The sequence below is a fragment of the Gracilinanus agilis genome, chromosome 3 (assembly GCF_016433145.1).
Source record: "Gracilinanus agilis isolate LMUSP501 chromosome 3, AgileGrace, whole genome shotgun sequence".
Classification (NCBI taxonomy): Eukaryota; Metazoa; Chordata; class Mammalia; order Didelphimorphia; family Didelphidae; genus Gracilinanus; species Gracilinanus agilis.
The window spans coordinates 134,568,029-134,594,606 of NC_058132.1; the positions used below are offsets into that span (position 1 = coordinate 134,568,029).

Consider the following 26,578-nt stretch of genomic DNA (forward strand, 5'->3'; position numbering starts at 1 on the left):
TGGTGATGTTATATTAGTACTTTCAGAGATATTTCCTACTTTTCCTATTTTCAACCGAATCATGATAGAAAAATCAGATTTTAATTAAGTAATGATGATTATTTCATATTAGCTCATAAAATTTCAGAGGAAAACATTTTCACTTCATTACTGGCTCTACTTCTCAGTCTGGACTTCTCCACCTCACCAGTGGCCTTCTCAACTTGGAGATACCTTGGCCTTGGGCCCCTCTATTTAGATTGGTGAATATCTGGCTGAGATCACCATTTTATAAAATGTCCAGGCCATTGGCACTCACTTCACTCCTGGCTCTTTTTCTTACTCTTAGAGATGTAAGTTCTTGTCAACAGTCTTGTCTCATGTGGGTATTCCCCTTTACCTCCGGGCTTTTCAATTTCCCCTTACATGTCCCCTTCTCCACTGAAATGTGAGCTCATTGAGGGTAGAGGTTATCCTTTTTCTTTGCATTTATATCCCTAGGACTTAGCACAATGCCTGGAACATTGTAAACAGTTAATAAATACTTTATCAGTATAAAACATTTTCATCATTTTGACCCATATGATGTCTAAGTTCTTCCACTGAAATCCTAGCATGCCTCAATGGGATGTGGATATGACTCTGGGTTTGTAAAGGCGATGCCAGCAGAAGTCATGATATAACTACTGGAAAGGTTCTGAGTCTGGTTCCGTGGACAAACACTGTATACTATATGTCTGTTATCTGACAACAAGCCTGAATTCAGAGGCTCATTTTACCAGGTGAGCTATGGGTGACAAAGATTTTTTTGTTCCTAGTCACTCTTCAAGATCATCTACTGAATCATTTAGGAGTCGGTCATTTGTGTCACTGAAGAAAGTACTCACACAGAAGAAATATCAGATCTTTGAAAAAGCGAGTTATTGTGTCCAAGATCTAAGTTCATCCTCAGTGGTATGAGCTCAGATTATGTCAAAAGAAATAAGGAGAATATTGTTTTACACACGTTCTATTTATATGTTCAATGGAACCTTTTAAAACAAGTTTTTACTAAAAAATCACAACAATTATATTGCTGAAGGGTGTTCTTTAAAATAAAGTGACATATATTTACTCTAGTGGAGAACTACAAAGGTGTTACTAATTTGGTCTTCAAAGTAAACTGACGAATGAACAGGAGGCATAACTGATCTCAGGAATATTGAAAACCTTTATGAATTACACTGGATTTGTTATAGACCAATATGCAAGAAGAAACTATAATTCATGATTCATTGATGCAGATGGCCTGAACCTCCAGGGCTTTGTGTTGAAAGGAAATACCTGTGTGGATGAACATCTGCATGAGTAAGCAATTTTTTGATTAAATGTTGAGAAATCTGATAAATTCCTTAATTGGCTAGAGATGACTCAGAACTCCAAGCAAAAATGACCCTTTACTTGTCAGATAATCTTTCGCTTGGAGTCCTGACCTTACTCAAGTATGAATTTATCCAGCAAGCATCTATTTTGTGCCTATGATGTATAAGGCTCTGTGCAAATTGCTGCATTCTTTAGTGACTACAATCAGGGCTTAAAAGAATTCTTTGTGATGGCTGGGGGGTGGGCGGGGTGGGGCCCAGAAGGGTTTATTGTTGTTTTATTGGTGTTCAGTCATTTCTGACTCTTCATGACCTCACTAGGAGTTTTCTTGGCAAAGATACTAAAGCGGTTTGCCATTTCCTACTCCAACTCATTTTAAAAATGAAGAAACTGAGGCAAACAGGGGTGAAGTGTCTTGCCCAGGGGTCACATAGCTAGTAAGTATCCAAGACTGGATTTTAACTTAGGTCTTCCTGACTCTAAGCCCAATGCTCCATCCACTTTGCCACCTCGTTGGGTACTGTTGTTATCCCAATGAAAACATCCCTATGTCAGACTGAGTTAGCTCTTGACCATCAGAGCTACATTCCAGGTAAGCTCTATTCCACCAGAGCTAACTTACTGTCTGACTACTTCATGTCGGAACTTTCTTTGTCTTTGTGTCTTTCTTCTCGCCTTATGCTCTTAGACTTTTAAATAAACATAATCTTGGGCAACTGTCTCTTTTGTCAACTGACTAGTCATCAAACTAGCAGTTTTTATACACTTATTATGTGCCAACCAGCCAGTAAATCAATCCATGGTAAAGATTCACCCAGTTTCATAGGATTCACCTCCAATAGCTAATTTGTCCCAATTTAGCTATGAAAAAATCATTTAAGAATCAGATGTTTTATATGAAGTTTTCAGAACTTCCTCTATTTACACACAATTATCATTCATGAAATGGAACAACTAAGATATCTATTCAACAGATTATCTATTCAACAGTACCTATTTAAATTTATGGGTAAGAAGATATGTTTCAGAGAGACAGTCCCTTTCTTGGATCTTTTGTTATTTTTCCTGTGACTTAAAGATGGTAGAAAAAACCTTGAGCTCTGGTGCTGGGGCAGACAGGAGTCAGAACTTACAGAATCACTGCTCCCAGGACTAAATCAATTTTATCCAATGGAGTAGGCAAAGGGAAAGAGAGTCACTCTATAGAATGCTTTAAAAATTTTTCTCATGAGTGCGTATATTTAACCTGGAACTATTGGGACTTCCTGACAAGGTTAAGAATTTTTGCATATGGAACTGGTAAGTGATTTAGTGGATAGAGAGCCAGGCCTGGAGACAGGAGGTCTTGGGTTTGAGTCAAATGCCTAACCCTAGCCCTTCTGCCCTAGAATTGTTATTAGGGGAGAAAGTAAGGGCTTAAGGGGGAAAAAAAAGAACCTTTGGATAATAGTAAAGAAATATATTAAATAAAAACCAACTAAACTAGCAATATATCTCCTGCCCTTGATATGATGAGAATGCCAATTAGACAGTACAGGAAAAAGTAGATTTGAAAAAGAAGTGGAGGTGAGGCAATTTCAAAGGGAAAAAAATCCCAGGTGACAAAGAAAGTAAGCATGCTGCATGCTGAAGATCAAGTCAAATGTGTACAAACCTCTCATCGGTTTCTTTCACTGTCCTGCCTTCCTCCACATCTGGGAAACTGTCCTGGCCGGCAACTACGGTGTTGCTGCTGGAAGTGGTTCCTGTATGTAGGATTAGAAGAAAGATACTTAGAATAAACTGACAAACAAAACAAGGATGCAGTCTAAGGATCTTGGCTTGGCTCTCAAGTCATTCGAGGGCAGAATTCTCCATCTAGGCTTTTCAAAGATTTCTAATATACTTGGCAAAATCTCAGAGACTGTGAGCAACCTCCAAAGACCATAACACCAAAAGGGAGATGGTTTGGACATCTGTTATGGTCAAAACCAAACTTCCTTAGCCTTCTTGTAAACTAAGGCTATGACATTCCTGAAACCCTGGCTTCCTGGCCACCCAGATGATGAGTCAACCTACTGCTGACATAATCTCTTATTCTTCTGCCTTCCTTTCTGTCTTCATATGCTATAGTAGACAGGCTGTGCATTGGAATGAAGGGCAATTGGGAGAATTGACTACAGACTAAAATTTTTGTTAAAGCAAAACACCTTCAATATAATGTGTTTAAATATGGAAATGTATCATCCCCCTTACTCTCCAACCTCCTTAATGTTAGCACCAGAATTTTCTTCCCCAACATCTGAAGCCCCCAAAAGCCACCTCTCTTCTTTGCTCTTTTTTGATTAGACATTAAATCTTGTTAATTCATGTTTCACACATTTTTTGTCCCTTTCTTTCTATTGTGTTTATAATATTTGGAAAGTTTCCTAACAGCCTTCCTTGCCTCCCGTCTTTCCCCTTTTTAAATTTTCCTACTTCATTGCTCATGAGTTACTACCCTGCTCAAAAGCCTCCAATGGATCTCTTTTATGTAAAGGAAAAAAGTCCAGTCCCTTCAGCATAACATTCAAAGACAACATTATTTGACCATAACCCATGCATGCTTAAAGCCAACCATTTGGTCATACTGGTCTACTCTTCTGTCTTAGGCTTTTCTGCTTCTATTTTTTTCTGATTATAACACTTGTAATGCTTTGGAAACCTCAAAGTGCTATGCCAACATGAAGTGTCATGGCCAAAGCTGTTACTATGCCATTCCTTCTACCTAAAATCTTCTGTCCCCAATCTGTACCTGCCCTTCCAGGCCTAGTTCAAACCCTACAACCTTATGAAGAATGGGTCATTTGAACAGGAAAAGACCTCTTCTTCCTCTCCACTTTTTGCATCTCTTGTTAATATCACTTATCATTTTTGAAGAGACTTATTTATTAAAAATGGTAATATGATCTGGGATTATTTTAGCAAGATGTGGGAAAAGGTTAACCCAAGTTAATAAGGTCCAAGAAAGAGAAACTAGAAAGTATAGGTCACTGACTTACTGGAGAGGCTGGAAGCATGTTTTTGTCTCTCTTTGTAACCCTAGAACTTAGCATGGTGCCTGACATTTGTCAGGCTTAATAAATGTTTACTGATTGATTAATGAGGCTTAGCCTGAACTGAAAAGGGGCTATTAGAAAATGTGTTTTTTTTCCAAGATGATCTCATACAACATCAACTTTATAACTAGCTTCATACCTAAGGCTTTTAGGCAACTATCTTGAAGTCTGAATGTTCCTAAGCTGTCTTTAGACATACCTCTCTGCAACATACTCCATAAATATAAACAGCTATAGAATTTTACTAGGATCATATCTTTCTTCTCCATAGTGTAAAGAAAACTCCAAAAGTAAATGTAGTGGTGAGCTAGTAAATACTTAACAACTGTGTCTCTTAAAATGAACAGTACACTTTTTTTTTTAAGTGAATATGATTAAGTGACTTCCCAGGATCATACAGTTAATAAGTAGCTGAAGCTAGATGTGAATTCAGATTTTCCTGACTCCAAGTTCAGCACTCTATCCACTGTGCTACCCAGTTGCCCTACACAGGATACTCTTAAGATTAATATGCATTATTAATATTTTCTCTATCATTTTCTGAAGTCTTGACAATCAAAAGAACAAGAAATCATGCCCCAATGTGCAACATTTGCCAATTTCTGAGGTATGGAAATGCTGACGGCTGAAAATTCAATTATTAGCTCTCACCAACCAGTATGAGCTAGATCAGTATCAGGACACCTCTGGAAATGTGACACCATTTCTTAAATAGCTGCCCAGCAGTAAATAAATACTAAGTTCTGTACAAAGTAAAAAGTTTAAACTCCTACCAGAAGCAGCAGCCGAGGGCTTGTTGCTTGCGGTGAAACGGTAGAAGGGTGGGTTATCACAATGCTGGACGATGGGATTCACTGGTTCTGTCTGCTGCAGCTCAAACAAGAGCTCCTCCATGGTTTGAATGGTATTATTTCGACACAGGTATATTGCTACTTTCTTAATCTAAGTGAGAAGGAATGGATATTTTTCAGATTGCATGCTGGAAGAAGTGTAGGTTGAAGATGGCAAAGATAGTGACCCATTCACTCATCCAAAGGCATCTCATCAGTCAGATTTGGAAAAAGTTGTAAAGGAGGTTAAATCAACACAAAGGACTCTCTGACTGAGAATTACTATTGGGTTAGCTGATCTTTACATGTATGCTGTCTCACATATTTAGATTTCTGTCTACATAATTACCTATTAAATCTATCTATCTATCTATCTATCTATCTATCTATCTATCTATCTATCTATCTATCTATCTATCTATCTATCTATCTATCTATCTATTCATCTAAAAATAGGGCCAAACTGGCAAATAGAAAGGTTTTCTTATTTCCAATGACTAAGTCTTAGAGAAATTCATGTGCCTTGCCTTTGGGGCATAAGAATTTTCTCCAAACTGAAAACTTGGCATATAAGGCCATATCCAAGGAAAGAATTTTATTTATATAAAGCATGGAAAAATATGCTAGTTATTTTTATTTAAAAAGGAATCCAACCTTCTGCCATTCCCTTCTTCCCAAGAAACAAGGGAATCTTAGCTGCTTTTTGTACTTGTACCATTTAAAAATAAGTTGGGATGAAAGCTTCTGTAGCCCAGTAGGCAAAGATGCCAACCCAGCTAATCCAGCCTGAAGTAAGTCAAGCTTGTACCTCCGCCTCCAAGGCACCAGAACAGTGGGGAAGTTCAAACCTCCCAGGTAAAAAAGCATTTTTAAAAATCACAAAAACATCAGTCATCATAAAAAATCTTTTAACCTTGCAGTTTAGTTAATATTCTTTAAAAATACAAACAAAAAATCCCAGACAGACCAGATCCATGGAATCCAAGAAATATTGTATTCTATTTCCTCCCTCTTCTAAAATTTGCAGAGAAAATAGTTTATGTACAATTCTACCCTCCTCTCTGCCTAGCATCTATGTATCAATCTATATCATGGCATTATAGATACTGTATCAACAGTAGCAGAATATAAATTTGAAATACTTTATAATATCAATCCTTTTATTTTCTAGGGTTGTTGTGAGACTAAAATGAGTTAATAATCATAAAGATCTTTGCAAATACTAATGCATTACATAAATGTTAGCTCTTATTATTATCATTTTTATTATGACCAGCCCAGAGGCCATATATTCAAAGGCATTTGAGCTTTCTGGGGTGGACAATACGGTAGTGTCTACTAGAAGAAATTGAGAATGTAGATGACTATTGATCTCAAGATGCTGTTGAGCTTTTGTTTATGGAATTGGACTTTCTGTAGGCAGAAGGCTGACCATCTGCTACTCTCAAAATGTTTCTGAGGTCTATTCAGGAAGGAAAGGAAGCTTGAGAAGTTTAAAAGAACATTTTCCCACCTTTAAACTGCTATCCAGTATTGCTGCCCCTACCTTTATAGTTAATTTGTTCATGATTTCCAACCTGGCACTGTACAGCTCAGAGAGTAAAGATTTATTATGCACCTCTACTCTAGGAAGCACATAGGATAACATATAATATAATATATTAATAATTATTAATACAACATATAAATATTATATAATATTAATTATGTAACATAATTATAAGAATATATTATTATTAAATAAATAATACAATAATATAAATACTATATTAATAATAATATCTAAAATTCAATCATATACATATGCTCCCCCCCCGAAAGTCCACTGTAAAGAGAATTGATCTAGATTTAGGCCCTGTTTCTTCTTAGAATTAAGGTAGCATATAATCAGGCTTCTTCATTTTCATACCAGTCTTAGCACTAAAAATATCAGAAAGCCTATCTGTTAAAGGACCAGGGGGACTTGGTATGAAATATCATAGGTGGGACACCCCGGAGAATGGTGTGACTTGCAAATTTTCACATTTCTATAACAAATTATAAATCATGTGGTACATTGCAAACAGAACCATCTAAAATAAAACAAATCTTCAAAACCCAAAAGACACTCACATAGGGCAAGAGGATAGTATCACTGCTGACTCCACAGAGACTGATAAGAAACTGCAGGGTTATCCTCAGATTATTGCTCCATTTCTCATTGTTGGCTAGGGCATTCCAAGCATTTTCCATTTCGGGTCCTGGAACTTCATCTCCATACTACAAAAATAGAAGAGGACAATGTTCATGCAAAAACAATTTTAAAAACATTAACCTCACGCTTAGCATAATGCAAACCTGGAATCCCTGTTATTCAGGGAGGCTGAAGCTGATGGCTCCTTTGAGTTTGGGAGTTCTTAGTTTTAGTGGGGTTAAAGCTGATTAGATGTCTGAATTAAGTCTGGCACCAACCAGTACAGGGAGGCCCAGTGTGAGTGTGTGTGTGTGTGTGTGTGTGTGTGTGTGTGTGTGTGTGTGTGTGAGAGAGAGAGAGAGAGCGAGAGAGAAAGAGTGTGTGTGTGTGTGTGTGTGTGTGTGTGTGTGTGTGTGTGTGTGCGCGCCAAAGTCAGAAACCTGGAATGCATTATGGCTTCTGTACTGATTGGTACTGGGAATGAGTCTATGAGTGCTCACTGTATTTCTGGCCCAGGAGATAAAGGGCCAGAAAAAATTATTAAAAAATCATTAAAAAAAATCATACTCATAACTACCTAGAAGAAATCCTTTCTTGGTGGGCGGTACCAACCATAAGGCACATCTCCTAAGTTTTTAATCTGTCAAAAGATGCCACTGCTCAATCATTCCATAAGGCTACTCCTTACACAATGTCATGATGAACAGTGAGAATGCTAGCAACCCCTTTCCCTTAGTGGCTACAGCATGCAGCACTTTAAATAAAATTTAAAAAAACAACTGCAGCTTGACTATGCTAGGAGGGTTTCCTCTCTTGGCTTACCTTGGCAGTCATATACATAAGATTATTAAGGACCAGTGATGTAGCCTCTGGAGAACCCCAACCATTTCCTTTTAGGCCAAAGGAAACTGTAACTTCCCCTTCTCTGTCCTTGATTTCATCTTCTGGAGTGCTGGGGCTTGAGCCTGGGAGGAGGAGCCGGCTGTCCACCAGTTCAATGTTGTGAAGCCATGGAAGCAGATAGGTGAGCATGATCTGACGCCCATTTGGGTGCGTTGTAGGGAATCTCTGGCTCACCTCTAAAGAAAGGCAGCATGGTATTCCATCAAAATAATAATAATAATAATAATAATAATAATTATAAAGGCTAACATTTATTAAGCACCTACTATATGCCAGCCACTTTGGCATAATGAAGCCAAAGCAACTCTGAGCAAAATATTATTATCAATATAAATATGCTTTGAAATGAAATGACAAGAGGGAAAGTGACTTCTATAATCAAGTAAATTATTGTATTTAACATTATTAAAAATCCCTTAGATACCTGAGAAAAGGGGAAGAGTGAGCTCAGGATACATCTTGGCCAGTTCGTATGACAGCAGGCCTAGTGATACACTGTAGAGAGGTGGTAATGGACCATGGGTTCCATAGAGAATAGTGCCAGGTCTTTGTTCAGCCACTTTCTTTGAGTATACAAAAAGTTTTGCTTCTAAAATCTATGAAGAGGTAGATAGAAAAATGAGAAATGGACAAAAAAATACCTTGTCAATGATTTAACTGTTAGCATTTGAATTTAATATGTTTATGTAATTTACAAGATATTTATTTACAAAAATGAAATTAATGAATATCTTGAAGTAGGCACTCAAGGATAAGGGATCAAATATTTTCCTGTACTAAACATAAAAATTATTTTTGTTATAATTTAATTACTGACATTTTTGGGACTAATGAGCTGAACATATGTGCATGTATATATATTTTATGTATTTAATTATGCATAATTAAATATATTATATTTCATATATAATATATATAGATTCAGCTTGTTATAAAACATTTTCAGCTTATTAGTATCAAAAATATAAATGTTATATAACATACAATGTATAATAATATATATAATCTAAATACAACATTAATTTTATATATGTGTGTGTGTGTGTACAGAGATAGAGATGAGAGTCAGGTAGGCAGGAAGTATAATAGAGGCCAACCTTAGAGTCAGGAAATCCTAGGTTCAAGTCCTCTTCCTGACATATGCTAGTTGTGGAACCAATGGCAACTCACCTAACCTTGTCGAGCAGCAAACCAAGTCCCTAAAACTAATTTATAGATAATTCCTCATTTGTGTTGGTAGAGGAAGTTTTCACACTAGAAAGTGGCCACAGCAATGAAATAAGAAAATACACACACACAAACATACACACATATTTATAACTAGTATTGTATGAGAAATTGTCAGATATCTCTCTGTTCTATGCTTAAAAGCAGAACATTTAAAAAAAAAGCAATTAATACATGCCTGCATGAGTTGCATGGAAATTTCATAAATCTCTCTGTTGGTGTCAGAGGCCTTGAATAGGACAAGGTTTAGTAAAGTCACTATGTCGAAGGGATAGTTCCTGAAAAATAAAATGACCCAATTTTATAAGCCAGTGTAGCTGACAACTTTGAAAAGCCATCAGTTAGGTCCACAAAACTTCTATGTGGCCCATTAAAAAAGCACATTCATTTCCTTTCTATTTGCAAGTACCATTCCCATTCACCCATGCCTCCTCATTCTGCTACTCCTCCTATCACCAGACATAGAGACAAAAAACATACCTTTCTTTTCCCAAATCTGGTACTTCTACAATCTGCAATAAATATACTTGAATCCTTCCACAGACACATTTGCACGAAAACCCATAAATGGGACCAAAAAAGCATGTTATTTCTTAGCTTAGTCCTCATTATACATGGTGCACTTGGGCATATCTTTAATTACATGGCTGTTATAGGGATACCTAAATAGGATTTATGATTATTAAATGTATTATTTCTTGCTATGTAACACTAGTTTAAAGACGCCTGCTATTTGATGTGTACATTTTCTAACACTTGCTCTTTTCTAGAGCAGAAAATGGGTCATTCTTTACACTCAGGGGTGAGGTGGCCAATTGATAAATGGCATCTTTGTAAATGTAGAATGACTGACATTCACCTCTAGTCTAACCTCAGAGTGCTGCGGTTAGCCTGGAGGCGTAAACATTCCCTACCTGCTCCCTTTCCTGTCATTTCCTTTTTGATTTAGGACTAACTCCCAGTAGTAATTATGTCTAAGAAATTCCAATTTTAAAGGAATTTTTTTTGAAAGGTACAAGCCTGCTACAAATACATGCCTATCAGGAAGAGAGTTTAAGAAGAGATGAGAGTGAGGTCTGGGAAAACACTGATATGAAAAATGATTGGTATGCAGGCCCATTTCTTTTAAAATCATCGGTGCATGAAGCTATCTCTATAAAGGCAATTTCCCATTTAATAAATTTAAAGGGCTTCTATAATTTTTGAGGAACCTAGAGATGCCCAAACATATTGCCTTTTATGGCCAGCCTAATATGGGAATCTTTGAAAAAAACATTTTACTTGTGTTGACAGATGACATGGCCTTTGACTATGTCCCAAAGAGTCTCCAGTTCTGGAGCTGGGCCACTGGATGGCCGAGGACAAGGGCACATCTGACCAAAAGGGGTTCTGTAGTAGAGTCCTATATTATAGGTGTGTGTGTGTGGATGGGATTTGCTTGAGATAAAATGATACTTAGCATCTGATCAACGGAATGGTTGGGCCACTATTTAAACAGAGAGGATTCAAGGACTTTTACTTCTTGATCTTTAAACCCAAACTACTAGATCCTTTAAAAAAAATCAAGACCCCAATCTTACATAAAGTTCCAACATAAAATACAAAATATAACATAGACATATTTAGTTACATACGATGAAAGATTAAAGGAAAAACCTGGGGATACCAAAGAAGTCAAATGCAATTTAAAAATTCCCTAAATATCAGAAAACAGATGTATACTACTCCCTTATTTTTAATTAATAATTAATACTTTTCTAGTGATAAAATATATTTATATACATCTGTAGAACACATCAAACAAATACAAGATATAAAATCCATAATTGTAAAAAAAGGAAATTTAGGAATGACTTTATTTTATAGAAATGATGTCATTTTATATTGATCCAATTCCCAAATGTATCCTGTGACCTCAGTAATCAGGAGTTTCTCTTCCATGATGTAAGTCACAGTGCACCCATGCCTGCCCATCAGTACAACTTTCATCCAAGTCCTTCCATAAATTTGTCACAGGGGTCTATTCTGATGAGCTACTGAGAAGAAATAGGCATCCCATCGTCTAGGCCTACAAAAGGCATTTAATCTTGAAATGTCTTAATTTTTGGACCTGTAAAATGAAGAAATCATCTGAAAAATGGGCTACCATCACTAATTGATCTCAACTAGGAAACCTGAATTTTCTAATTCAGGAAACTGAATTTATTTTTGAATTCAGGACTGAAATATAGAGGGCTAGCCTATATAAGATATTCTCCTTTAGGCCTAATTGTAGGCTGGGGTAACATGCATGTAATTATAATAATGTCTTGCTTCTCCATGACTTTTTAAAAAGAGGTACCAAAGTATATTCACTACTATTCACACATTACATCCGCTCCTTAGGATGTTTATTCTATCTCCTCTCAATATCTCCAGGCAAAAAGAAGTCTTGCCAGGGTTTCAACTGCAGGAACTTAGTTCACACAAAGCATTTTCCATGGAAACTCAGCTCCCAAATCAGAAAACAAAGCCCTCAGGCTAATAAATTTATTTTAAGCCCATTGTCTCAATTCATTTTCTAGGCATTGGGCCCATGCTAATTCACATAGCTATGAAGGGTAATCAACTTTTAAAAAGTGGCCTGAGAAATCACCTTCCTTTTTTTAGGGGAAGAGATAGAAAATGAAAGACTATAACTTAATAGTAATGTCAGATAATTAAATATGACTAAATCCAATTTATCCTATTTATTTAGGACTGACTCTAACCACTAATCCCAGACTGTTTTTATCCAATATACTTTGTAGTGTGTGGTCTATGTTTGAGATGCCTGAACACTAGAATACTTTCACTATTATTTAGAAAGTCTGTCTTAAAACAAGAGGCACAGAAGGAGGTGTGGAGTTGAAAACTTGATTATCACAGCTTATAAAGATTTATGAAAAAACATTTATTTCTATAAAAAAGCCTAAAGTTCTTTTCTGAAACTAAAAAAAAACACTAAATGTAAAGAAGCCATTAAAAATGTACACTACTGGGGCAGCTGGGTAGCTCAGTGGATTGAGAGCCATGCCTAGAGACTGGAGGTCCTAGGTTCAAATCCGGCCTCAGACACCTCCCAGCTGTGTGACCCTGGGCAAGTCACTTGACCCCCATTGCCTACCCTTACCACTCTTCCACCTATAAGTCAATATACAGAAATTAAGGGTTTAAAATAAAAAACAAAAACAAAAACAAAAATGTACACTACTGCCTTTTAAAAAGTTAATGAATCATTTCCTAGTCATATATATATACACCTATAAAACACATTAAACAAATATATAATCTTTAAAATAGAAATTCTAATAAATAAATAAAATATGAAATCCATATTAGTAAAACATGGAAACCGAGGCAGGGCTATTTGTTTTACAAAATAATCAATCATTTTAATGATTTTATTTAATGATTTAATGATCATTTAATGATTAATAAATCATTTTAAATTTAGTTTAATAATTTTAAAATAATTCATCAAGAGTGCCAGCATGGCATAGTTAAATAGCTGACCTCAAAGTCATGAAGCCTTAAGTCTACCTTTGATACATCCTATCTGTTTGTCACAGTGTTTAATCTTGCAGGGTACCAGGCAACTTGTTAAGGCAGGGGTTCTTATCCTGGGATCTTTGGACCCCAGTAGACATGAGGAGGTCTATGAACTTGAATACACAAAAAAATAAAACATTTACTTTCTCCAGCCACTGAAAGCTAACTTTTCCTTTAATTATCCATGTAAAAAAATGCATTGATTTTTTTTTCTGAAAAAAAGTCCACAGACTTCACCAGACTGCTAAAGATGCCCACGAGACTCAAAAAGGATAAGAATGTCTGATGTAAGGCTGAGAGGTGACAGACTGGTATGGAGCTCTCTAACACAATAAAGCCACAGGTCTGGTCCCCTCGCCTCATCAAAAATAGAATTAATCACAATTTTTTTTCTGGCACATAAAGTATGCTTTAATCTTGTAACTTTTTAGGAACACATTATTGTAGAAAATGAGGCGATGTTTTTATTGCTTTACAATATAAATGGTTGAATGAATAGAAAGCATCTATTAAATGTTTAATTTAACATGTGCCAAGCTGTCTACTAAGTGCTTGGGGTACAATTTGTTGTTATTGTTGTCTAGTCATTTCGGTTATGTCCAACTCTTTTTGATCCTATCTTGGAGTTGACTGGCAAAGATTCTGGAGTGGTTTGCCATTTCCTTCTCTAGCTCATTTTACAAATGAGGAAATTGAGGCAAACAGTGTTAAGTGACTTGGCCAGGGTCACACAGCTTGTTTCTGAGGCCACATTTGAACTCAGAGAGATGAATCTTCCTGATTTCAGGCTTGACATTCAATTTATTGTGTCGTCTAGCTACCCAGGGGTACAATTAAACATTGAAATACTCTGACCCCTCAAGGAGCTTCCATTTTAATGGGAAACACAACATAAAAGTGGTGGTGGTCAAAGGAGGTGGTTAAACCCGAAACATTTTAATTTGTACCAATAGCTCTTTAATAGCTTAATCTTGAATGCTTTAAGACTTGTAAATCACTTTATGTATAAAGTACCTTCCAGCTCTAAACATGGGTTTATGTTATCTCATTTGAGGGGCAGTTAGGTGGCACAGTGGATTGAGTGTCAAGCCTGGGATTAGGAAGATTCATCTTCCTGAGTTCAAATCTGGCCTCAGACACTAGCTAGGTGTGGGACCCTGCTTAAGTCACTTAATCCGTTTGCCTCAGTTTCCTCATCCATAAAATAAACAGAAGGAAAAGACAAACCATTCCAGTATCTTTGCCAAGAAAACCTCAAATGGGGTCACAAAAAGTTGTATATGACTGAAAAACTATCTTATTTGATGTTCACAAGTCATGATGCCACGAGATAGTGTAGATATTATTATCTCCATTTTATAGATGGGAGAACTAAAACTCAGGGAAAATACGTGATTACCCTAAGATCTCATTGCTAGAAAAAAAGCAAAGACAGGATATAAACTCAGGCTGTTGGGCTCTCATACTGGTCTCTTTCTCCTACATGGGCCTGCCTTGACACAGTGAAACATGAAATGTGTAATTGGAGTGAAGATGCTTCACTGTTCTAATGAAAAGCTTTTATAGCTTGTGCTAGGTCCCATACATGACTGCACAAGAAAATCAATCAGTCAACAAGCATTTATTCAACACCAACCGTGTTCCAGGCACTGTGCATGGTGCTGGAGATGCAAAGACACCAATTAAACTGTGCCTGCCCTCAAGGAGCTTACATTTTATCAGAGAAAAAAATACATTTATAAAAAAGTATGTACAAAGTAAAATTTTTTGGGAGAAGTATACCAGCAGCTGGTAGGGGAAAGAGTCAGGAAAGTTCCCAAGTAAAAAGAGAAAACATTAATAATTTGTCTTTTCTTATCTGATGTCACAAGGTAGGCTAAGAGAAAAGACAGAAATACAAATCCTTTTATTGATAATCTTCAATTTATCCTGTATAGACCTTATTTGGATATAGTTGTTTACATGCTGGCTCCCCTAACTAGATTGGGAGCTCCTTGAGGACGGGACTGTCTGCAGCTTTTCTTTGTATCCCCAGAGAGAGTATAGTGCTTGGTATATAGATGCATGATAATGTTTAGTGACTGATTGTAAAAGATGCAAATGTTTAAAAAAATTAGAATCCTAAAATGCCAAGAGCAACAACTTTAAAAAAATGCTTTAAACCTAGAGGACTTTACTGATTGTGTCTTCTGATTGGCGTTTCTGTGGTTGAAATTACAACATATACTGCTAAAATCATGTACTCCTTATTTGCATTCCTTCAGGAAAAATACCTGGATCTCCTCAATGGAATGCAGTTTGTTATTTTATGGGGCACCTGGCTCAAGGATTAAATTTGCCTAGGATAGTTCAAACTAAGTTCACTGTGGGTGAATATTAACAAATTTTATTTTTTCAGAGAAAAGGGAACTGAGTCAGACATGACAAGCCAGTTTTTCAGTTCCCAAGTAAAAGTGCTAACATAGCCAAAAAACAAAAAACACAACGTGGCTATCAAAGAAGTTGCAAAGATAAGCAAAACACAGGTGAAGAAGGCTGTCAGAATCCCTTGGGAACTTCTCACGATGATTAATTTTCCATAATCATGTTTTTGATTTTGAACTCTCTTAAGCAGTAGGAGGAAAACTGGGCTGTTTAAGTGGAGTTCTTTGGCCACTGTATTTACAGAGAATAAAAAGTAGAATGAAATTTCTGTGATCACTATTGATGAAAAATCAAAACATGACATTCCAACTACTATATATTCCTTGATATTTATTTCACACATATATAAACACTTCCTATATGTGTATATGTGCATATACATATAGATGTGTTGATAAATAGTTATGAACAATGACTTTAAGATTTATTCTCTGTAAACTCTCAGAATTTGGTACCTCATAAAAATGATGTTTTGGTTAAATAACCCTGGACTCAAATGGACTGGAATTAAAAACTGGTAGCCTTTTTTTAAACCTTTACCCTCTATCTTAGAATCCATACTAAGTATTGATTCCAATGCCGAAGAAAGGGTTAGGCAACTGAGCTTAAGCGACTCACCCAGGGTCACACAGCTTTTTACTTTCTCGGCATTGCCCTTAGAGCCTAACCCTAGAAATGGGATCTCTAATTCAATGAGCAGTAACAGCTTTACAGCTCTTAATGCATATTTCCATCTTGTTTTCTAAAGAAAAATTTACAGCTACTCTAGCAATATTATATTAGACCTGTTTCTCCATGTTCCTGTCAGTATTTAATTTAATCACTTTTGCCCATCTGGTTCTAAGTTAATATACACCACCAGGACCATATTTTGCTAAAATCTGTACAAATCTTATGGAATTCTTGGTGTCCTACAGAAAACCTGCTTCAGATTGACCCAGGCACTTACTTCTTCCTCTGTAAAATTGACAAATTCCATTGCAAGGCCTCTGAAGTCCCTTCTAGCCTGTGGTAAGCCCCATTATCTGGGGTAGCATCCAGTCCCATGAACATGCAGCTTGTTTTCGAGGGACCCTGATGAGATGCAAGGTCAAGGGGCAATTTCTAGAAAATGTCCATCTTTTCCCCCAAAGTACTGGGGAAACTCAAAGAATATAGCTGAACATTAGTTTTTAGAGAACATAGGAAGATGATGTAGTTATTTTTATTTTTCATTGAAAAGTATGTTTTTAAGCAATGATCTTGAACTATCAGTCTGAAGCAATAAGGGTCTATCAGTTTTCAGGGGCAGCTCAACTGACCTGGAGTCAGGAGGATATGGGTTCAAATCTGGTCTCAGACACTTCCTAATTATGTGAGCCTGGGTGAATCACTTAATCAGAGTTGCCTAGCCCTTTCTTCTGCCTTGGAATCAATACTCAGCATTGATTCTAAGCTAGAGGTAAAGGTTTAAGCTCAAGTACTTTTGAGTATGTGTAAGAAAATATTCATGGAAGCTTTGTTATGACAAAATAACTAGAAATAACACAAATGTAATGAATGGGAGAAATGGCTGAATAGATTGAGATATCTGAATGGAATGAACTGTATTATGTTATTGAAATAACACATTGGAAATTTGAAGAAAATAAGGGAAAATATCAAGAGATGAAGAGAATAAAAATAATAAAATATAACAACAAAATCATGAGAAAAACATATTCAAGTAAAACAAATCTAAAAGGAACTCAAAAGCAGAGGATGTTGAAGTTAGTATACATATGTAATTTACATATTTTTAAACAAATTATAAACAATGTGGAGTTTGCGGGTTTTGCATATAATCTTCTTTATGCGTTTGTTTAGTGAAATTTTTTTTGTTGGTGGTTACTAAGTATATAATAAAAAATTTGTACAGATTATTTTGAAGAAACTGTTGTCATGTAGACATTTTCACTTGAGTGGTCTTTATCATTTCTAGATCCCCCCATAACTCTTCCCTAGGGTTTGGGGTTAAAAAAAAAGAGTTCCTAACTTTAGACATTGTAAAAATGATTCTCTTGGTAGAATGAGAGCTAATATGGCTTCCTTTTATGTAAATGGAGATCTTCCATCTATAATCCAGCCAAGTGGAACTATTCGCTACTTCCTGAATTAATTTACCCAGTACTTCCCCACCTACATGACTTTGTTCATAATGTTTCTCAAGTGTTTCTCCTTCATTTTGAAGAGGACCAATGAACGACATCAAAGAGTGATGTCTTAATTTACTCACGAATTGGTTTTAAGTGGGTTGGAGTTGTGCAAAGGTGTCAAGCTTCACTTTCTCTTCCCAAGTCATCAAAGTCCAATGAAAAAAGTCAGGACAACTAGTGATAGCCCAGGAGTAGTGGATGACCTTGGTGTCTTCCGTGTTTGACCAAGTTCAAAGTGCTCCACAGTGCCTGCTTCAACTACCTTCATGGTTGTTGATACAAATTGTTCTCATTCATCTACTCCACTGGGGTAAATCTTCACACTCTTGGGGTGGACATCCCCCTAAGTCACACTCTTTCCTACACAAAGAATGTACTTCATCCCTTTTTTCTCTGGGCCTCTATCTTTTGAAATCCTTCAAAGCCTAATAATCATTCTTTCTTGATTAAGTGTGCTTCATGACAGCCATTAGGCTAGGCTCCACAGACAGAAATGCAATTTATGAAACAATCTCTACTTTCAAGGAGCATGCTCTCCTAAGAAAAGACAACTAGTACACACATAAGTGCATAGACAACTAGTGAATACATAAATATAAAAGAAAATGCAAATTAATAACAAAGTTTTTAAACTACAATGGCATCTGTGAGGGAGGGCACAAATCCTCTCTTCCATTAAAGACTTCTCTGACCATGCATGAGAAGTGATTTCTCCTTCCCTGGAATTCTCATACACTTTCTTCACCTCCTTTAGTAACTTAAATTTATTACACAGTATAGTTATATACCTCTATAGCTTTATTTCCCATGTGGGTTGTTAATCCCTTGATGGCAGGGACATGTTTTTAAATCTCTGTAATTAGTATGATGTTTTGGACATCGTAGGTATTTGATAAATGTTTGTTGAATAAATGAGTTGTACAGAACTTTGTAAGTTATCCATGACAATCAAGTTCCCCTATGTTAGAATCCCATATATAAAAACTCTCACAGATCACCCAAATTCTGCATTTCATTAATGTCCACCGAAATATGCAGCCCATTCTTCTGAGCTCTTTTAATCATCACAGAATCATTCTTGATATGGAACCCAAGTTTGACTCCCTGGAACTTCTACTAAGCAGTCCTAGGTCTGCCTCCAAGGCTACCCAAAATAAGCCTAATCTCTTCCAAGTGAAAGTCTTTCAAATATTTAAGGCAGCTATCTTATCTCCCTCTCACTCTAAGACTTCTCTGCTTCAGATTACACATACCCAATTCCTTCATCTAATCATCATATAAGAAAGCTTTGAATCTTCTTTCCATGCTGATTGCCTTCTTATTTTTTAGGCATATTCTCCATTTTATAAATATCATTCTTTTAAAAAACAACAACAAAAACAACACTTAGAACTGCACATAATAACCCGAATGTTTTCTGGATAGTACTTAGGATGCTAAATCTGGCATTTTCCCCCCTACATTCTTCCCTTTGGAGTATTCTGGGTTATTCTGCATTCTCATTGATTATTTTTTAATTTGTTCAGATAGTTAAATATTATTATGAACTGCACTGTTAAGAACAAATCTAACCCCACTTTCCAAGTGAAATTTCTTACACTGAGATGACTATTTCTACACTTACATCATCTATATTGATATCTCTATTACATCTTTATCATCTATCACTTACCACAAAAGGCATTTATTAAATATTATCAACTTTACTGTAATGGTCTAGAGCAGTGATGGGCAAACTTTTTAAAGAGGGGGCCAAAGGAAAGGAAATGCTCATCTGTCAGTCTGTTTCTAAGGCAACTCTTTTGAAGTGTCATTGTATTGTATCCCACTCATTGTATTCGTCAGATTAGGAATAATGTCCCGAGGCTGGATAGAACATTTCAGGGAGCTGCATCTGGCCTGTGGGCTGTAGTTTGCCCATCACTGATCTCTACCAATATCAATATCAACAATATCTGTATCATCTTTATTTATATCTACATCTAAATTTATATTTCTCTCTGGGTAGCTAGGTGGCACAGAGGACGGAGGGCTAGACTTATAGTCCAGAAGATTCATTTTTCTGAGTTCAAATTTATCTCCAGACCTTGATAGCTGTGTGACCCTAGGCAAGTCACTTAACCCTATTTGCCACAGTTTTCTCACTTGTAAAATAAGTTGGAGAAGGAAATGGCAAACCACTCCAGTATCTCTGCCAAAAAAACTCCAATGGCATTGTGAAGATTAACAAAACTCAAAAGAACTCAATAACAACATACATACCTGCTTCCACAAACAGTTGCTATGGCTTTGAAACATCCAGAAGCAAGCTGATAGGAGCCTGTGTAGCACCGGTCAATAGCCCAGTTGAAGAGATTTATTTGGTCAGGATTTAGTTCCAATAACAAGACCACAACTTCACAGCCAAGCTGATGGACCTGAAGACACACAAAACAACCTTAAATATCTGGTTGCACTGAATTATTTCTTTTTTACAGAAAGAATATTCCAGGCCCCTATGGAAAATGTCTATGATGAAGCAAAAAATATTTTAGACAAAGTGGAGGAGGTGATGGAGAAACGTCAGTGACTTACACAAGTGATCTGATTCAATTTTCTATTAGTATTCTTTGCATGTTGAATGCATAATTCTTCATAACAAAAACAGAAAATTAGAATTGAATTTTATGCAGAGAAAAATATGGATCAACACAATAGTATTAAATCTTTTTTTTTAATTCTGAAAGGTCATAGAAATACTATATACTAATTAAAAATGGACCCTATGATTTCAATGGTATGGAAAACTTTGGAGTAAGGAAACTCCTGCTTTTAAAGTAGGTTGGTAATTCCTCTACAATTAATTGTTTTAAAAGAAACTTTTTCTGCCAATACATGTAGGAATTTTTATCTCTAACTTATTGTTTTAAAGGGTTTCCCAGGTCATTTATAGGCAAAGGGGCCCAGCCAGTGTTAGAAGCTGGACATGAGCCCAAGTCTTTCTTGCTTGAAGCCAATTCTCTTGCCACTCAGCTATATATTAAGATTTTAAAATGAATTCAACTGTGTATGTCCTGAAATATCTTTTGATCAAAGCTGAGCAAAGTTCTAGATAATCGGGACTGCTATGGGACAAAGGTTTTCTGAGGTGCTTCCAGACTTATCCTTTCTCCCATTCAGTAGTAGCTCTTTCCCCAGAGAAAATGTGAGCAAGTATGGGCTGGTACAGAAGAGAAATGGGAGGAAGAAGTCTGGGCATACTGATAAATAAAGGGACTGAGGTATTAAACATTGGATCTTTACCAGCAGTGTCTTGGAGGAAAGAGAGACTAAAGAGATAAGAACGTCTTGAAAAGAACTCTGAAATTTGGGATCCTGCTACACTTTTATTCTTTAACTCTGGGAAAAGAGGGTGAGAGAAGCCCCAGAGAATGTCAGCCCATGCCTTCAAAGAGGAGGGCCTTAGAGGTCAGTGGCAAGGAAGCAGAGTGTCTGACCATGATGAGTTATTGAAGAAGCTGTATGGCATGGTTCCCATTCTACCCTTGAACTCTAAATTCTCTGGCATTCCACGACAGAGGACAAGTTCAAACTGCTCATGGACTACATCTGATTCAGGTTTCCAAAGTCCTGAAATCAGCAAACCATCCCATTCTCTGGCTTCTAAGACCTATTTTTTGAGAGTGCTTTATGATCCTACAACAAAGGGATAGTAGGAATGACATACCAGAAAGAAAATGGTGCTGGCTGTAATAATGAAGAATAAAATGACACAGTGCTATGATGCCAAGCTGGTAGAAAATTTAAGTTTTGCTGTCAGCCATTTCTGCCAACCTTTGCCCTCATGTCTATTTAATATTAGTCTTTTACATTTTACTATGAATACATTTGAAGGTCAGTTGGTCTGACATGAGTGTGTATATTCTTGGAAGTGTTGGAGAGGGATGTGGAGTTGGGCCAAATAGCATCTCTTCTACAAGTTCTAGAATCAGTAGTCTACTTGCTTGAATATACGATTGCCTTGTCCCACTCCAAGATTCTCTTTTCCATTCCCTCTGTCCTAAGACTCCTTGTGCCCATTTTCACTATCTTTCTTCTCCTGTACCATCATCCTGGGCTTTCACTGTCCCCTAGTCTGTGGCTCCTTTCTTTCTTTTCCATCCCTTCAGGAAGAGAGGCCAAAAATCAAGTAAGTATTTTATAATGACCAGTGTCTGTGTTAATGCATGTGATTGTGTGTGCTTGGGCAAATAAATGTGTGTGTGTGTGTGTGTGTGTGTGTGTGTGTGTGTGTGTGTGTAGGATTAGAGAGTTTATGGAAAGGAAAAATGCAAACACTAGCAACAATCATAGATCTAACAAAGATAAAAGAAAACCTATTAAACTTTGATTTGTCAAATTACCTTGTAGCACACTAATCATTTAACAATCATTAAATAACTTACCCTATATATATTCAGGGAGATTAACTTTATTATAAGTTCTATTTGATTACAACACTAAGTTCTACTCATGTATAGTTTGTAGGTCATGCAGCATGACTGTAATTACAGCTTAAAAATTTAGAAGGAATATTGTTTATGAGTTTGGTTACTAAGCATTATCTATAAATGGATCATATATCAATATTTCAAAACAAATACAATACCCAGGATCCTCCTTTTTAATTAAAATCTTTAATTGTTATTAAACATGATAAATTAATCTAAAAATAATGAAAAGATTAAATAATGGTTGCCAAAACTTTCAAAAATCATAAAATTAATTTGTTTAGAAAAGACCTAGAAGCTATAAACTTGTGACCTTTTTTTTCCCCATCAACTAATAAGTTATTTTTTTATATTTTTGCTTCTAGCTAAAGCCTCTACACTTAACATTTTGTCTGCACTAGCAATGGGTATGAGGGGAAAAAAAAGAAGGTAACCCTGCTTACTGCCAGGGCTGGGAAGCAGAAAAGAGTGTTAAGCAGGTCAGAGTTATTACAAGGAAAAAGATCAAACTAACTCATTCCATCCTGATACCTTTTTGCTTGGTACTTGGCAGCAGATAAAAACTCATCATATTTTTGCAGCAAACTTGAAACTAGATTATCACATTAAGATGGAAGTTAATGTAGAGAGACAGAAAAATAGTAAGCTTTCACCAAGTGAAACTTCATTCTTCTAAATTGTCTCGATGTTGTATATAACCTAAATCACTTGAATGCTTGCTTGAGACCATGAGTATATTTTGGAATCGATGAAGAAAACTAGTTACAGTTCTCAAGAACTTGATAGGACAAAATATAAAACAGGTTTTAAAAGAAGGTAGCTACTTACTCGTAAATCTTGACAAGCCAGAATGTTGTCAAGCCATTTGTACAGATAGCCATCTGGAGAAAGGCCCACGTTGTCAAAAACAGGGCCACAGCAAAGTACTGCTGACATAGCCTAATAAAAAAGCAAAGACGCAGAGGTAAGGTTGGGGCTTAGTTAGCTTTGGATATTCTTCTTGAAATTGAATTTCCTAAGCAAGCTGGAAAGAGAGCTTAGATTTATAATTTAAGAGGATCGTCCAAAACAGGGTAACTATTTGCTATGTCTTAAAACATTGCCTAGTTAATCCTACTACCAATGTCAGGCCCTAAATTTTAGCCTTGTTAAGCGATCCATTTGCTTGAAGGCTATGCATTTTTGTGGTTTTGACTAGACTTAGTGAGGAAGTAAGACATTCCAAATGCAACGGTTATTTCTTGGCATTTAAAAGAAAATGAACTTTGGCTAAACAGTGATCAGTGAATGGATTATGATCATCAGGGGAACTTTTTTTGGGGGGGAGGGAGCAGACCACTGGGTACATGGAATTCCCAGAGAAGAAAACTCCCTTTATTAATGCAGATTGACACTTGCTCTAAGACGTAAAATCTCAATGAGTTGCCAAAGGCGAATGGTTTACTTAGGATCACTTAACAAACATCGATTTTTCTCTTTTTGTTTGGCACAAAGTACATACTTAATAAATGCTTTTTTCATTCATTTATGTCTTTTTAATGTTTTTTTTTTTTAAACCCTTACCTTCCGTCTTGGAGTCAATACTGTGTATTGGCTCCAAGGCAGAAGAGTGGTAAGGGTAGGCAATGGGGGTCAAGTGACTTGCCCAGGGTCACACAGCTGGGAAATGTCTGAGGCCAGATTTGAACCTAGGACCTCCCGTCTCTAGGCCTGACTCTCATTCCACTGAGCTACCCAGCTGCCCCCCTTTTTAATGTTTTATCTTTATTTTATTTTAAAAACAAATTACCACATAAGTTTTCCAAAGTTATAGGATTCAGGTTGTCTGCCTCCTTTCTTCTTTTCCCCCTCCTGGAGTTTACAAGCATTTCAATCTGGGTTATACATGCATTCATTCATTTATTTCTAAACCTCTCTTTTTGCTTCTATATTAGTTAGGCTCGAATGAACTGTGGAATGCAATTTCATGAATTGTCTATTTTAAATAAAAAGACTGTAATTATTCAAAGTAATTGTGTGATTATGTCAGAGGCAAGAGTTGAAACCAGGTCTTCCTGATTCTGAAGTCGGTTCTTGAGATGTACTGTGTCAAAGCAGAAGCTGAGTTTTAAAATTTTGCTTGGATAATGAACATTTTAGCCAATAAACAAAAAGAGTAAATTGTGGAAAAGAAAAAAAAAGATATTTATTTAGAAAAACTGGTGAAGTGTTAAGGCTTGACATACATAAGGCAGGGTCCAGCTCAATGTGTGTGTATGTATGTATACACACACACACATACACACACATTGTATGTGTATATATATATACATACACACATTGTATGTGTATATATACACACATATACACATACACATTATACATACATACATATGAATACTCATACAAATTCACACACACAAATATATATACTCCCCTATATACATATACATTTACATATGTATGTACATCCATTTCTGATATCTTATCATGACCTAGAAATGATCCTAGATGGAATAAAACTTCTAGAATGTTCTACTAAGTGAGAAAGACTTTAATGACAGAGCAGTGGTCATCCTGAGGACTAGCCCAGATGAGTTCAGAGAATTTCATCCCTGCATGGTAAAAGGCATCCTCACATTGACAACATCCTGCATCTTTTGATATAAATCCATATCTTATGGGTAATTTCTTTGCAAAGTTCTTGAACTTCTAAAAAATGAGATCACAGTATTTCATGGTGAGGAGAAGACAACTACCTACCTTTAATGCACAATACTGGTATCTCGTTATCTGATGATTTCTATCACTGTAACGATCCAGAGGTGTGAACATAATGCTGAAAGGTCCTGCCCACTGGCTAAACAAGATGAAGAGATGGTGCCTCAAACTTTGCTGGGGGAAGAGAAATCTTCTGTGGTGAACTGGGGAATGAAACAGTGCAGTTTGAGCTCTCACAATATACATGCATTTCAAGTAAACAAAAATGATGAATTAAGATTTCTGTTAGCTTATATGACATTTATTTCATGAAATAAGGCCCATAGAGAACTTAGGTGTTGGGAGCAGCTAAGTAGCTCAGTGGATTGAGAGCCAGGCTTGGTCCAGGATTCAAATCTGGTCTCAGACATATCCTAAGCTGTGTGGCCCTGAGCAAGTCATTTAAACTTCATTACTTCCTAGGCCTTACCATTCTTTTGACTTGGAAACAATATGTAGTATTCTAAGATGGAAAGTCAAATTTTTTTTTTTAAAAAGAGAGCCTTACTTTGCATATATTTTCCCCTAATTCCCAAGGCAGTGAGTAGATACAACAAAAGTTGGCACCTTAGATAAGTCTCTGCAATCAAGGTCCAAGGACCCTGCTTGTTTCCTCCTCTCCTGCTATACTCTTAGGACTTTTGGACTTTCTATCTGCCTCACTGCTGAATTTTCTTTTATATACTGTTTTAGCTAATTAGAGTGTAAATTCCTTCAGAGTAGAGACTTTCTCAATTTTTCTATTTTTGTTTTGCACATAGAATGCTTTTTTTCATTCATTTATTTCTAAGCCTCTCTTCTTGCTTCCATAGTAGCTGGGCTCTAAGGAACTGTGGAATGCAATTTCATGAATTGTCTATTTTAAAGAAAAAGTGTAATTATTCCAAGTAAATTTTGATTCTGAATTTATGGCCACAAAAGAGAAAGAAGGCTAAGGGATGAAAAAAAACCACAACCTGGTTTAATTGCCTATAATAACAATTATAGTCAGATGTATATTAAATTTTTATGTGGAATATTATTACTACTCATATTCCAACTATAATAATGCCATTAACAACATTCCAACTTGATAATAACAACAATAGATATCATTTACTTAGCATTTTATAGTTAAATGTGGACTTATACATATTACCTCTTCCACAATAACCCTGTGAAATGAAATGGCTGTGTTATCATTCCTGTTTTATAAATGAGGAGATTCAGCTTCAGAGGATCAGAGAATCTCAGAGCTGGAAAGGATCCTGGGGGCTAGCTAGTCCATCGTACTTCTAAGAATCCTTTCTTCAACCTTGCTCATTCTTGTTGGCTCTAGCTTTTACTTAAAAACCTCCCGGTTGTGGGAACCTACTAAAATAGCTCATACTGCTTTTGGACAACTCTAATGGTTAGGAAGTTTTCCCTTACATCAAACCAAATTCTATCTCTTTTCAACTTTTATCCATTGTTTCTTATTCAAGCTTCTGGGTCCAGGCAGACCAAATATATTTTTTCTCCTATCTGGTACACTTAGCAATATTTCATGGTGGAAATGTTATCTCCCTTATGTCTTCTCTTCTCTAGGCTGACCATCAAGTAGTTATATTCTATTAGCATGATCTCCAGTCCAGGTCCCTCATCATCCTGGTCACGCCCCTCTACTCAGGCT

At 36.3% G+C, this 26,578-nt stretch overlaps 1 protein-coding gene across 1 annotated transcript in view; it reads right to left on the reverse strand.

The window, feature by feature from the left end:
* Window positions 1-26,578, reverse strand: part of FRY (FRY microtubule binding protein) — a 322,040-nt gene that overhangs the window by 102,517 nt on the left and 192,945 nt on the right. The window contains exons 27-35 of the mRNA XM_044668276.1: window positions 24,931-25,091; window positions 23,017-23,127; window positions 19,982-20,136; window positions 9,730-9,829; window positions 8,749-8,920; window positions 8,244-8,500; window positions 7,361-7,507; window positions 5,192-5,360; window positions 2,996-3,086 (exon numbers count right to left, since the gene is read on the reverse strand). Coding sequence (XP_044524211.1) covers window positions 2,996-3,086; window positions 5,192-5,360; window positions 7,361-7,507; window positions 8,244-8,500; window positions 8,749-8,920; window positions 9,730-9,829; window positions 19,982-20,136; window positions 23,017-23,127; window positions 24,931-25,091 — 1,363 coding nt within the window. The remainder of the gene's footprint in view (window positions 1-2,995; window positions 3,087-5,191; window positions 5,361-7,360; window positions 7,508-8,243; window positions 8,501-8,748; window positions 8,921-9,729; window positions 9,830-19,981; window positions 20,137-23,016; window positions 23,128-24,930; window positions 25,092-26,578) is intronic.